General features: G+C 41.2%; 1 protein-coding gene across 4 annotated transcripts in view; it reads left to right on the forward strand.

Moving 5' to 3' along the window:
* ARHGEF7 (Rho guanine nucleotide exchange factor 7) overlaps window positions 1-11,843 on the forward strand; it is an 832,785-nt gene extending 820,942 nt beyond the window's left edge. For all 4 annotated transcript variants that reach the window (XM_069205130.1, XM_069205127.1, XM_069205128.1 and 1 more), the window contains one exon: window positions 9,333-11,843. In XM_069205130.1, the coding sequence (XP_069061231.1) occupies window positions 9,333-9,455 (123 nt within the window). In that variant the 3' untranslated portion in view covers window positions 9,456-11,843. The remainder of the gene's footprint in view (window positions 1-9,332) is intronic.
* The last annotated feature ends 1,422 nt before the right edge of the window (window positions 11,844-13,265 follow it).

A 13,265-nucleotide genomic window follows, 5' to 3' on the forward strand; every position in this document is an offset into this window, starting at 1 on the left:
CTTTCCAATTCCAGGGTCACGTAAATGTTGTTTTATTAGACCATTTGAGATGTTAAAGTCCTTGCCTGTTGCCCATGTTTGTTCTTGTCACAACCCATAAGCCCTTTCAAACTCTGTCTGGTATTTGCCTTGTGCCACCCCTGGATCCAGACTGATACTGACAGTGAAACCTCACCTCTCCTGGTCCCAGTCCACCTGATGCCACCACCAGCTCCCTCAAAGAGAAACCTGTTCTCGCCGACTCAGAGATGGCACCGCCTCAGCGCTGTTCAACGTAGACACTGGCATTGCCCGGATTATATCCAACCCCAGATTACCAACCCTGTACAGGCCCTCCTTTCCTGTAGCAGAGGATGACCTAGAGGGATACGTTCTCTTGGATGATGACTCTTGAAAGGAGGAAAACTTGTATGAGAAGCTGGATGAAGCCATTGGTTTGGACACCTTCCCAGACACTGGCCTGGTTTCTCCTCCAAGTCCTACAATGGACAAACTGCAGATGGAATCAGTGTCAGCATACAGGCGTGCTTGTATGCTTACAGTGATTCAGGCTACAGTCACCCAACAAAAATGTAATTGTGTAATTTGGTAATCGTTAGTGCCCTGAATTTTTATTTTTGTCTGTTTGGGCTTGGTTAGAATTCTTGGTTACTGAATTTCCTTAAAGAAGAATATAATTGAAACTGCCCCCATGGATCTTATTGGTGTTCCAGTCTTAGACAATGCATATGCTACAAGTGATTCAATCGTAATATGAAAGGAGGATTCCCTTGTGATGCTTAATCTGGTTGTTAGATGTTTTGTTCAGTGGTCATCAACCTTTATCTTTTTTCTTCTCAAAAATTGTTTCTGTCCTGATGGCCCAGTAAATTGTATAGGTCGAAATGTCATTGGCAAATTGGGGAAGAAGCATTGGGTGCAATAGGTTTTATCTTGTTCGAACCGTTTAATCGAGTTCAAAACCTCCGCCCATTTTTTTTTTTTTATATTTACCCTGTATATTGTTTGTATGCGATTATTTAGTGTAAATATGTTGAGCACAAATTGTTTGTATTTTGTATTGTGATATATTTTTTGACAAATTAATATTTAAATAATTATTTCAATTTCTTTGAACTCTTGATATGTGCACTGTTTTCTATTGTATAATTGTGGTACCGACTTATTTTGTCTCCTGGAACCACTGTGGCTTCTATATGGTTTGACTGCCCCTTGTTCTAGGTCAGTAGGGTTGCTGCTGTTGTTTCAAAACTGTCATGGAGAAAAACTCATCTATTGCTGCTATGATGTGGAGGTTCTTGACCTACAACTACTCTCCATTGAGATCAAAATCAATGTCTAGACACAAGTGCTTGAACTGGTGCTCCCTTTTAATAAGGCCCTCACCAACTTTCTCCTGGGGGCTTGGGCCAAAATCTGCACGGGTGCCACCATTCACAGAATGTTTGCCTAACCACATCAGCCCACCCTTGAACACACATCCCTCTCCTAATTGCCTGTGGTGCACGCTTCAACGACCAGAATAAGCCCAAGCGTGATCCCTGCAGTCCCACTGGGTTGCAGATCCAAGAGGTGGAATACTTCTGGGAAGAGGGCTTTCTCTCTATCACCAGTTTGGAATTGATATCAGTGAACACCACACGTATGTTGGGCTTTTACTTCCATGCCTTTTCAAATTTGGCTCCTCAACTTCTACTTCTGCCTCCCAAGGTGAGCCGGGCTATCCTGAACCAGGCATTGGTTGATAGCAGTTACGCAGCAAAGGTCACCCTTCAGTGTGCACTGGACACCACTGATTTCTTTGGCAGGACTGTGGCCTCTACAGTGACATGCCTGATTGAGGTCTACTGGGTTTTCGCAATGTCCAATTATCCTTGATATACATGTTCTTTAACAGGTCTTGCCTCTTTGGCAATAAGGCTGACAGGGCGTTCAAGCACTTTAAAGTGAACTGAGTCACCGCCAGATTGCTGGGCCTCTCCCTGGGCTCCTTCCACAAGCAATAGTCCTTTTGCTCCACATTTGAGGCTCTCATGAGCATCCATAATACCCGTCTAAGCCCCCAGGCCAGCAAGCTTCCCAGTTCTTTTGTGGCTGGAGATGCAGATCTCATGGAGGACAGGGGACCCACATCCAGTGTACATCCAGTGTACTGTGTACTGTGTACTGTTGAGAACCCCTCACCTCTGGCTGCCGCAGCCTGATATCCTCTTTAATGGATTCTCCACCAAGCATACTCATCCCATTGATGAAGAAAATAAAATTTGGATGTTTTCACTTTTTGGACAATAAAGGTTGGCGTGGCCATTTGGGAGACGTGAAGATCTGAGGACTCTCATCGCTGGTTAAATACCAGCTCCATTTAAACTTTCTGAAGCTGGGGGTGATTCGCTTGGCACTCAAAGCATTTCTTCCTACAGCAAGGGTAGGTTCAGGTGTTCACGAACATCACCACTGCCATTTGGTATTGCAACAAGCAGGCCAGAGTGGAGTTGTGGACCCTCTGCATGGAGGCCCTACACCTCTAGGCTTAGCTAGAGTGGCAGGGCATCTTCCTTGTCAGGCAGCACCCGGCAGGATCTCGTGAACGCCAGGGCAGACTAGCACAGCTGTTGATGCCTTGCAAATCATGAATTTAATCTACTTCAAGAGGTGGTGCAAGGTCTCATCCGAGCATGAGGGAGAACCTTGGATTGATCTGTATGCCACTGCCGAAAACTCGCAATGTTAGCACTTCTGTGTGCTGGTGTTTCCAAGGTGGCTGTCTCTCTCAGATATGCATTCTAGTTAGACTGGAAGGAAGACCTCCTATATGCCTTTCCAGCAATGCTGCTCCTGCCCCGAGTTTGCAAAAAGACTGACCAAGCCAAAGTCAACTTAGTGGCTCTTGACTGGGCCAGGAGAGTTTGGTATCACAAACTCATGAGCATGTGTCCTCTGATCACGCTCCCTCTTCAGGAGTATCTCCTGTCGCAGCAACAGGGCAGGGTCCTGCACCATAACATGCTCACACTCCATCCCTATGCTTGGAGGTTCAGTGGCAACAGTTAAATTCCTTTGATCTTCCTCCTGAGATGTGAGATGTCATTTTGGCAGCCAGGCATCCCTCAATATATACTGTATACGCCTACCATTGGGACAAATTTGTGGCTTGGTGCTTCTTCTGTCATATTGACCCACTTTCTGCCCTCTTGTCTGGAGGTGTTATTGCTTGTGCTGTCACTAGCCTGGCTTTGCCTCGAACAGTTAAAGGTTATCTTTTGGCCATCTCTGCTTTTTTCCAGTTGCCGGATCAGCCCTCACTGTTTAAATCAACTGCAGTGACACATTATCTTAAGGGTTTGTAGCATTTGTTTCCTCCTACCCCTTTCATCGTGCCCCAAAGTGATTTTAAATTTGGTCCTAATTTTCCTTGTGGGCTTCCCATCTGATCCTCTACATAGGTGTGTGCTAACACTCCTGGTTCCTAAAATGGTCTTTTCAGTGGCCATTACTTCAATCAGGAGGGTCCGACAAACTGTTCATCTGACTTATGCCTCCTTCCTACTAAAGGTGGTGACCCCTTTCCATGTTGGCCAAAACATCACTACATTTTTCGCTCCAATTCATCCATCTAAGAAGGAGGAGAGGCTTCACTGTCTAGATCGAAAAATGTGTGTACATTTACATTGATGGTGCCACAGACCACCAAGTGGACAATCAACTCTCTATCAGATTCACAGGAGTGATATAAGGCAAGGCAGTACAGGAGAGAACCATTTCTCGATGGATTGTACTTTGCATTAAAATCTGCTATGCACTACCTAAGACGCAGCCTCCTGAGGACCTGGTGGCCCATTCGCCAAGGCTGCAACTAATGTGTTAGCATACGGGGTCCCTGACCAGTTCTCAGACCCACGTCCAGTGAAGTATTGCTTTTGGGTATCTATTCTAAGATGAAGAATCTGCTGTTACGACTATCAGAAGAACAAGGTACTTGCCTTCAGTAACGCTTTTTCTGGTAGAGGCTCTAACTGCAGATTCCTAACCCGACCGTCCTCCCCGTTCTGTGAACTGTGCTCTTCACCCTAAGATTATATTAGATTCTGCAAACTGGTCATACAATCATTCTGACATGGCTCTGCATTTTGGCACAAAAACTATACCACTACACCGGGATGGTGTCTATACATAGGCACCACACACGTCGCTTGAGTTATATTTAAAAGTAGAGACATAAAGATGAGAAAAACTGACCGGTCTCTGAAACTTTGTGGCAGTATTCCATAGAAGGGATGCAGTTCCACACAACATAAGGTTGCCATCTTCCTCACCACTACTTTTATTGATTGCTGTCCCTCAAGTAGAACTATTTGTTAAGATATGGTATGGTATGGTGTGCTGCTGCAATAGAAGTTTACTTTCCCTGCATGGTTTATTATGTAGCACTGTGACATTGGAATAGAGCCTCAGAATTATTAAGGAAAATCATTCACTCTTCCAAAGTTGGAAGAGGGGCCACAATTAAATTCCAGATCCTCTATGAAGATGGTGGTCCTGCCCAACTGCATGACTCCACTTTAATTATATGTTGCAAGATTCCTGTTAATTGCACATTTTGAACCAAGGAGAGGTATAGTAAATCATAATTTGTGAAAATTCATCTTCTGTTAAGGTGAGGAAAGGAATTACCATCCTATCTTGTTTTCTCTGTTGCTTTTAAAGCTTTGGAGAAAACTGGAGACAAGTAGCAATGATAGAAGAGAAATTGTGTAACTCATTAACTGACTGAACCTTATGTAGACAATATTTTGACGCCGATCAAGTTGCCGATTCTGTGACAGTGTCTTTTTCTTGGATGTCCCGAGATAGAATGCGGCTGGTAGCAGTTTCCCCACCTTGTATACTCTTCTGAATGTGTGGTGGGCCTTTGATCCAGTTTACAGTGTTGTCCTGTTGGGCCGTATTCAGTGAATATGCATCATGGGTAGAGCACAAACCTGGCTTCATACATGCCTCCATGATCTTAGACATGCAGTAGCAATATTACCTAGCACATTCATTCTATCTTGTGTGGTTTGCAAGTCTCCACACTTTTTAATATCTGTGTTCTTCCTTTGGTACTCCCAATTTTCCCAAACATGCATACTAATTTTATTTGTACGCGGGTGATGCCTGGATAATTCTTAAATTGGGAGGAGAGCTGAATGTCTGTACAAATCTGTTTGAAATATTCCTGCTTGTAGTAAGGCAAGGTGTCAAAGCTGTGAAACTGTTTATTACTGTTTGTGACTTAACCTAATACATTGAATTCAGGGTAGCACTTGAAACATAGTTTTTTAGATCCAACATACGATGTCTGGTTGTGCAAGACGTATTGCAGGCTTACCAAGAGCATACAGGGGCATGCAGCCAAACATTGCTCATGATCGGTTGGAATTACTATCACTCTTACTTGCTTTCTTTCTATTCAATGGCTTTCCTTGCTTCAGCCTGTCCACCTTCTGTTTGTCCTTCCCATGGACCATAGCCTCATTACTGTCTCTTTCATTCGCTGGCTTCTGTGCGTCCTTGGCTCACTATTTGTGAACTACTTTTTTGTTTGTCTTTAAAGCACTCCATGAAAGTGGATGTATTTCTCAGCTGTCTCCCTCAGGTGCTTTTCTCTCCTCCTCTGTGTTGCTCTCATATATTCATGTGCTTCTTAACCCCATGCCCTTCACTGTCTTTCGCCCATGTTTCTCCCTTCGCCCTGTGTTCTCTCTTGTGGTGCCCACCCCCAGCTCACCAGGTTGTTTCTTCCTCCACCATGTGTCTTCATCCACAAACCTTTCCTGCTAACCCACTTACTCTTTAATTTTTTAACACTCTTTTCTGCTACATTTTTAAAAAGCACTCTGGCTCTACTTTTTTAATTTGCCAGTCTCTGGTAAAGAGAAAAAGAAGCCTGTGACCCTTTGTTGGTGCCTGCTTGGGAATTGAACTCAAGTGTATGTCTACAAAATAACATCACTGCCGCATCTTCATGCCTTTTTTTTTTTAGGTTTTGCTTGCACTTGTGTGCTGTGCTTGCTAAATCTTTTGTAAGTTAAAAAAAAAAAAAATCTTAAAAGGGGCTTAGAACCCGCCCCTTACTTACTGAACTTATTATTGGTTTATTACACCTTAACTCTAAATTATGTGCTTCTGATTGGCCAGCACATGATATTTCACTTCCTGCTCTGTGCTTTGCCGTCCAAGCCAACATGTGGAGTCTGAACCAAGTACAGCTTCCAGTCACTGGCCACTGTCCTTCCACTGACCACATGCTTCCCAATGTACATTTTTTTTTTTCACTTTTTCAAATGCACTCTCAAGGAATGCACGTCTGCTCAAGCGCACTGTATTTGCTTTTCCAACTTCATTACTAAAACCCCTGTGTTTGCCCAAATCTCCCTCCCCCACCCACCTTGTATTACTTTCCTTGCTTGGTTTTTTTTTTTTTTTTTTTTTTTTTTTTTTTTTGCAATATCGTTAGGGTTTGTGCCACAGCCTTCAGAGGGACCTTTAGTCCGCTGCTGCTTGGCAACACAATACAGCCTTTGTGCTCTACGATCTGAGGGAAATGTGTTAAAACAAATATTGTGTAAATTAGTGCATGCTACTGACTTTTAAATGCTGTCCAGCTAGACAAACTGCAGATCCCTACTGGGCTTCTTTTTTGGTAGAGTTATACAACACAAACTTAGCAAAGCAGCATTAGAGCACATAAATGAGTTTGCCATGAAAGCTAGAGGTTACAAATGTTTAAGGCATCAGGATTATGTGATTTGCCCAGAATCGCAAGATATTGAGCAGACGCCAAGACTCCAAAACCTGCTTCCCCAGTTTGTGTGCCCACAGCTCTGGCTGTTTTCTCTTCCCTGACGGCGTACATCTCACTTTACTTCACATTAACACAGTAAAAAAATATGACTTGCACAATGTGATTTATAATTCATTCTACAAAGCAGATTTAACAAGGCAAATATTTATGAATAAAAAGCAGCGCATGAATTAAACCAGGCCCAGACACAATATCGATTTACACCACTTACGAGCCATCTTCGCCAATACAATCAAACACCAGACACTCATTTTTCAAGCCCTAGTGAACAAAAAGTCCTTGGTTAATTTGAATGAGAGGAAAACCGCATGAAACATTTTTGTATAGAGGAGCGTGTTTGAACAGCAAAATCCTAGAGCGTTAATCTCACTCAGTGATTGCGCGTATAGTGAGACTTCATAACTTTCAAACATTTAAGTCAATATTTATCTGTGCAGCATTTATGGTGTACCTCAGTGTTGCAATTGGGATATTTCTTTAATTTATGGCACACTCTCAGCAGCAGGCGCTCTGCACGTTGAGCTACCTCGCTCACTGGTGGTGCAATGTATATGTATGCTTAGCTTTTTTTTAAGTAAACCTTTCTTTTAAGATTATGGGTTTTATGCTCTTGTTTTATTAAAGACTTTGGGCCCTCTTTACACATGGCTATGGTCTGCTCACAGTGGCAGATGCACAACCATTCAGCTATCTCACTCAGTGGTGGTGCATGCCGTGAGACTTCATAACTTACAAACCTCTAAATTAATATGTATCTCTACAGCATTTATGATGTTCCTCAGTGTTGAGCTTGGGATATTTAATTTACGGCACAAGCTCAGCAGCAGGCACTCTACAGACTGAGCTACCACGTTCACTGGTGGTGCAATGTATATATGTTTATCTTCTTTTGAATCACACCTTTCCTTTAAGAGTGTGGGTGTTTTGTTCTTGTTATATTAAAGGCCCTCTGTACACGTAGCTATGGCATGCTCACAGCGGCAGATGCGCAACAGTTCAGCTACCTCACTCATTGGTGGTGCAGTGTAGATGTATGTTTATCTTTTAAGAAAGCACACCTTTCCTTCAAGAACGTGTGTGTTAAAAAAACAAGCCTTTTTAAATTACAAATCCGGCCTGAGGTCTTTGGAGCGCTTTATATGGTAAATCGTTACTTTACTCAATAGCGTTTTACTTAACTTACAAACTTCTTAAATAATATTTACAACTACAGGTTGCTAGCTACCTGTAGAACATTTACAGTGAGCCTTAGTGTTGCTTTAGAGCTGTTTCTTTAATTCATGGCCCGCTCACAGCGGCAGGCGCTTCCACCACTGAGATGTATCACTCAGTGATGGTGCAATGTACATGTATGCGTATCTTTTACTAAAGCACGCTTTTCCTTTACGATTGAGGGTGTTCAAAAACTGCACCTCATTTGATTATAGATTTCAGGCCCTCTATTGCCGCTGATTATTAGTAGGAAAAGTTTTACAGGAATGCTGCTTACATTTTCGCACAATAAAGACATCATTTAATAGGTTTCTGAAAATGCATTGAAATATAACATTTTCAAATTGCGACCACCACCCAAGGGCTTTGGAGCTCTTTATATGGACACCTGTTACTTTACTAAATGCTGTGAAACTTAATAACTAACAAACATCTTCATTAGTATTTCAAACTACAGGTAACTAGTAACCTGTAGAAGATTTACATTGAGCTTTAGAGTTGCTCTTGGGCTTTTTTAATTTTTTTTTTTATTGATGGTCCACTCACACTGGAAGACACTCTATTCACTCAGGTGTCTCACTTGCGGGGGTGCGCAATAAATGTCTATGTTTATGTATCTCTAAAGCAGAACCTTGTTAAAAACAAACATTGGCAAAGCCAATATGTTTCGCCAATGCAAGGTTTTTTTTTGTTTTGTTTTTAGGTTTTTTTCTTTTTTTTTTACATATTGCAGAGTAGTTGAGCTGCTGTGCAATACAACTTTAAGTAAAAAAAAAAAAAACACACCATGACACGAAACCTATTTTCTTTGCCAATGCTTGTTTAATTGATGTTGTGCATCAACCATGGTGGTGCACAGCGTGGGTAATAAACAGTGGCAAAACCAGTAGGTCTGTTTAGCAAGAACTATTGGCTTTGCGATTATTTGTTTGTCTAAATAATAATTAGATAAAAATAAGTTTCACTAGAACCGCTTAGTAGATTTTGGAAGCAGGATAGATGGGTACCTATTACGGAGATCATGTGTTTATTAGCGGCTTTATAACCTGCCTGACACTGGTACATGAACATTGAGGCCATTGTTTTTTTTTCAGTACTTGGTACTCACAAGTAAACTATTTTGACATACCTTTAGAAAATAATATCTTATGTACCCATGATTCATGGGTGGTTACTTCCAGTGGTTTCTAATCTCTCTGAAGAATTTGATGTAATTGACATTCGCCTTATTTTTGTGTATGACGGTCTGTTTGTGGCTTATTTTATCTATTATTAGGATAGCAAAAAGATGAAGAAGTCCCTTGAAGAAGAGCAGCGAGCGCGCAAAGACCTCGAGAAGCTAATCAGAAAAGTTTTAAAGAACATGAACGATCCTTCCTGGGATGAAACTAATTTGTAACACACTCTTCGTAGATTCTTTGGGTTGAAAGACCAGGGATCGAGAGACAGCTTATCAGCCTAAATGTGCGGCTACATGTGAAACAGAACTGCAGTGCAGGATTTTACTGAGTCGTGTCTGAATGTGGAAGCTACATAACGCACGGCTGATAGGCAGCGTGCATGTAAGGGTTTCAGAGCAGTTCTGCCTTTAATCTGTATAAATTACCTCATTGTGCAGAAAATGATTTCTAACTGAAAATCCATGCTATTTCAGTAGATTTTAATGAAAAAAGAAAACTATAAATATTCATATATATAAATATATATAATTTCGTATTTTGTAAATAACCTTTTTAAATGCATATTGTGATTAATGTATCAGGGCTGATTCAAATGTATACTTGTTTATATAATGGTCACAGATGTTAATAAATTTTCCAAAACAATTTGAATTTAGAAAGATCAGGACATTTTCAACCTGTTTTATGGCAGCTCTTCATGTGTTCGATACACCAGTGACTACAAGCCTACATATTTAAGTAATTTAAATGCCTTTTTTCAGGAATGGTGCACTCTTCAACGACGTTAAATCGTGAGCAGTATTATAACCGCTGCGCTCTTTTCAGGTTGAACTCTAAACTCAAACTGACATGTTGCATTATATGCTAATGCTTTGTGACCCTGCATATTTATTTTATGTGTTTCTAACACTAAATTGCAACATTATTTTGGCCAATTACGGTTGTACATAGTCGCCTGCTTTTTTATATTGAATGTACTGTCACTATTGAGCTGTCATGTTTTTCACTGTAATGCATGTGCAGTACCTTTATGAACAGCTGGCTTGTAAATTCATGAACGTTTTTTCCAACTGCAAAAAAAAATATCCTGTAAAATGTCTATTTATTTTACGGCCAGTATAGCCCATTGAAATAAATGCAATCTAACCGTTTTTTGGATGGGAAGAAAATGAAATGCAGATAAAAAATAAACAATGCACACACATGTGAGCCCTCTGCACTACAGTTATGTGACTTAAACGGGAAGTGCTGAATCTTTGTGGTAACGTTCACCAAGTGCAGTGGCAGAATGTCAGGTTTCCTCGCAGGAGCCAAAGGAAGCACAGTAACGAAGGCTGGTGAAGCTGTTTCTGGAGGCATTGGACCGGCTCGGTGGTGCGATCTGTCAGAATACAGCATTTAAACGCTCCCATTCATGGGGACTTGGATGGCTTTGTGTGTCCTTCTGAACTATCGTGACAGCCCTCGTGAATGAAGCGTCCATCCCCACGTTAGTGCCAATCGCTCTGTTGGTTTAAGGAAGAAGTGCCAACTAACAAGTGTGGTAGTTCGCCATCCTTGAAGGTTTGTACTCACCCTGACACATTGTTCTTGAGTAGCGCAACGGACTTGTAAACTAATCGGTCACACCGAATTTGGAAAACACAGAAGAAACAATAAGGGGTGCAATAAAGCTCTTTGTACAAGACTTCCGACGTCGACATCCTTTGAAGAACCTTTTTGTTATGCTAATTAACCTTTTTGGCTGAAAATATTAAGTGAACGAACATTCCAGAGGGAATCTTAAAGTGAAATATGAAATATATCAGTAGCTGGTTCGCAACATTCACTCCTAACCCATCTGCCCGATGTAATCTGCTACATGACATTATCGTGTAAAAGTAGTAGTGCGAATGCTTCTGATTTTTTTTTTGTATATCTGTTGACGGTTAATTTCTAAATTCCCGAATGTACCCGGGGTGTTACTGCCTTACACGTTGCCATAAAGCCTATGAGCTTAGTGTTCTTAAAAAGTACTGGGGGGGCTTTAGGAGTGAATCTCTGGGTATGGGAGGGGGTTTTATATTATTCTCATGAAGGTTCATTTTTCATTCAATAGGCACTCTTTCTTTATACCTAATTAAATTAATAAGTGCTTACTTATTTGGGACAGATTAAATAAACGTCGGACCCGTGGGTGTTCTTTAATGAATTTACGTTTTTTTTTTTTTTAATAAATTGGACTGAACCCTGGTGCTTTGATATGTATGTGCGGACTCGTGTTCTTACTTCATACGGTCCTTCTGTGGTTTGCTCTAAAATCAGTTCAAGAACTGCGACTCTATAACCAGTTCACAGAGGTAGGTATTGCAAGCAGTGAAAGTTCAGGCACTAGCCACAAACGTGTGGGTGCTGCATTGTTGGAATAAAAAGAAAGTATGTTATTTTCTTCCATATCGTTGGCCTTTCTTACCGTGTCCAGTATTTTAAGTGGCATGTGATTTCAAGATCTGCTCTCCTTGTGACGCATCTCACCCGTTCGTTCACTGGTGTCTTTGTTACATGAATACTAAATGCGCTACTAACAATAAACTCAGTATACTTGAACACCGCAAGTAAGAATTTAACATATAAGCGTTGTGTTTTCTTTTTTTTTTTTTTATATCTTCTATACAAACCATCACTGAATCTGTTTTACACCTGTACACATATTCGAAAAGTTTGCTGGACATTTCATAAGACTGTAGAAAGATGTATACGCATGACATGCAATGGTGGAAATAAAAGCACATACATAAATTACCACATAATTGGAATTGTCAGTATGGAGTGTAGTTCAAATCCAGTATTATCAGCAGAGTGTAAATGCCACCATGTGTCTTTCAATTTAGTGAAAAATTCAATACCATACTGGCTGCTAAGATCTAACCACGTTAGCCACAACAAACTAAGGGGTCTATTTACTAAGTTTTAGCGCCCAAAAGTGCTGCAAAACAATTCTAAATATTTTTTCACTAATTTCCAGCGCTAAACTTGTTTAATACTGAAAATTCACTCAAAAGTAGCGCAAAGCTGAACATAGCGCTGCTTTGCATTACTTAGCGCCAAGAGGGCTTACCGTGGGTGGTGCATTGAATTTCCCATTCAGCCACCAAAGGATTCTGACACTAAGCCCTGTTTGCTTAAAAAAAAAAATAGACAAGTTTTATTTTCAGGAAATGGAGCCCCTTTCATATAGGCGATTTGAAGGAGAAATGCTTTTTTCCCTTTATTTTCCGACTTTGCATGTGTGCTGCTCTGTACAGCACACATACAAAGCGGGAAAATGTTTAAAGTTAGTCTAAGCATACTATTTTGTACTGGATGGGTATCCTTCCAGTACATAACTTATGGAAGACTCACACAGACGTCCTTGCATTATGGTGCGCGCGCGTGTGTGTGTGTGTGTGTGTGTGTGTGTGTGTGTGTGTGTGTGTGTGTGTGTGTGTGTGTGTGTGTGTGTGTGTGTGTGTGTGTGTGTGTGTGTGTGTGTGTGTGTGTGTGTGTGTGTGTGTGTGTGTGACGCATCACAGTTAATTTCAGCTCAGGCACTAGGGAGAATAGAGAGGGTCATATTTCTGTAAATATGGCGCTCTTCTGCTCTCTCCTGGTGCAACGCATCACAGCTTTTTGGCTGCTGCGTTGGTTGAGATTTTAGTAAATCTGCCCCTTCCTGTCCAGTATCATTACCAGGTGCTGCATCAACCGCAATAGGTATGCTACCTTAACTTCACAGGCACTATATCGCAGGAGTGACATTCATTGCGGGTAAGTTTTCAGTCTTCTACTTTGCAGGTAGATTATTTAAACATGTCCTAACTGTACAGGTTTGTGTGTCTGTGTGAATATATATATATATATATATATATATATATGTTCGATGGCACATGTAGCTGCAGATACACATGCTATGATTGGGTCCGCCATCTAGTGTTGGGCCCGGAGTGTTACAAGTTGTTTTTCTTCGAATAAGTCTTTTCTGGAGTCACAGGATCGAATGAATCCTCCTC

The sequence above is a fragment of the Pleurodeles waltl genome, chromosome 8 (assembly GCF_031143425.1).
Source record: "Pleurodeles waltl isolate 20211129_DDA chromosome 8, aPleWal1.hap1.20221129, whole genome shotgun sequence".
In the NCBI taxonomy this organism is placed as follows: Eukaryota; Metazoa; Chordata; class Amphibia; order Caudata; family Salamandridae; genus Pleurodeles; species Pleurodeles waltl.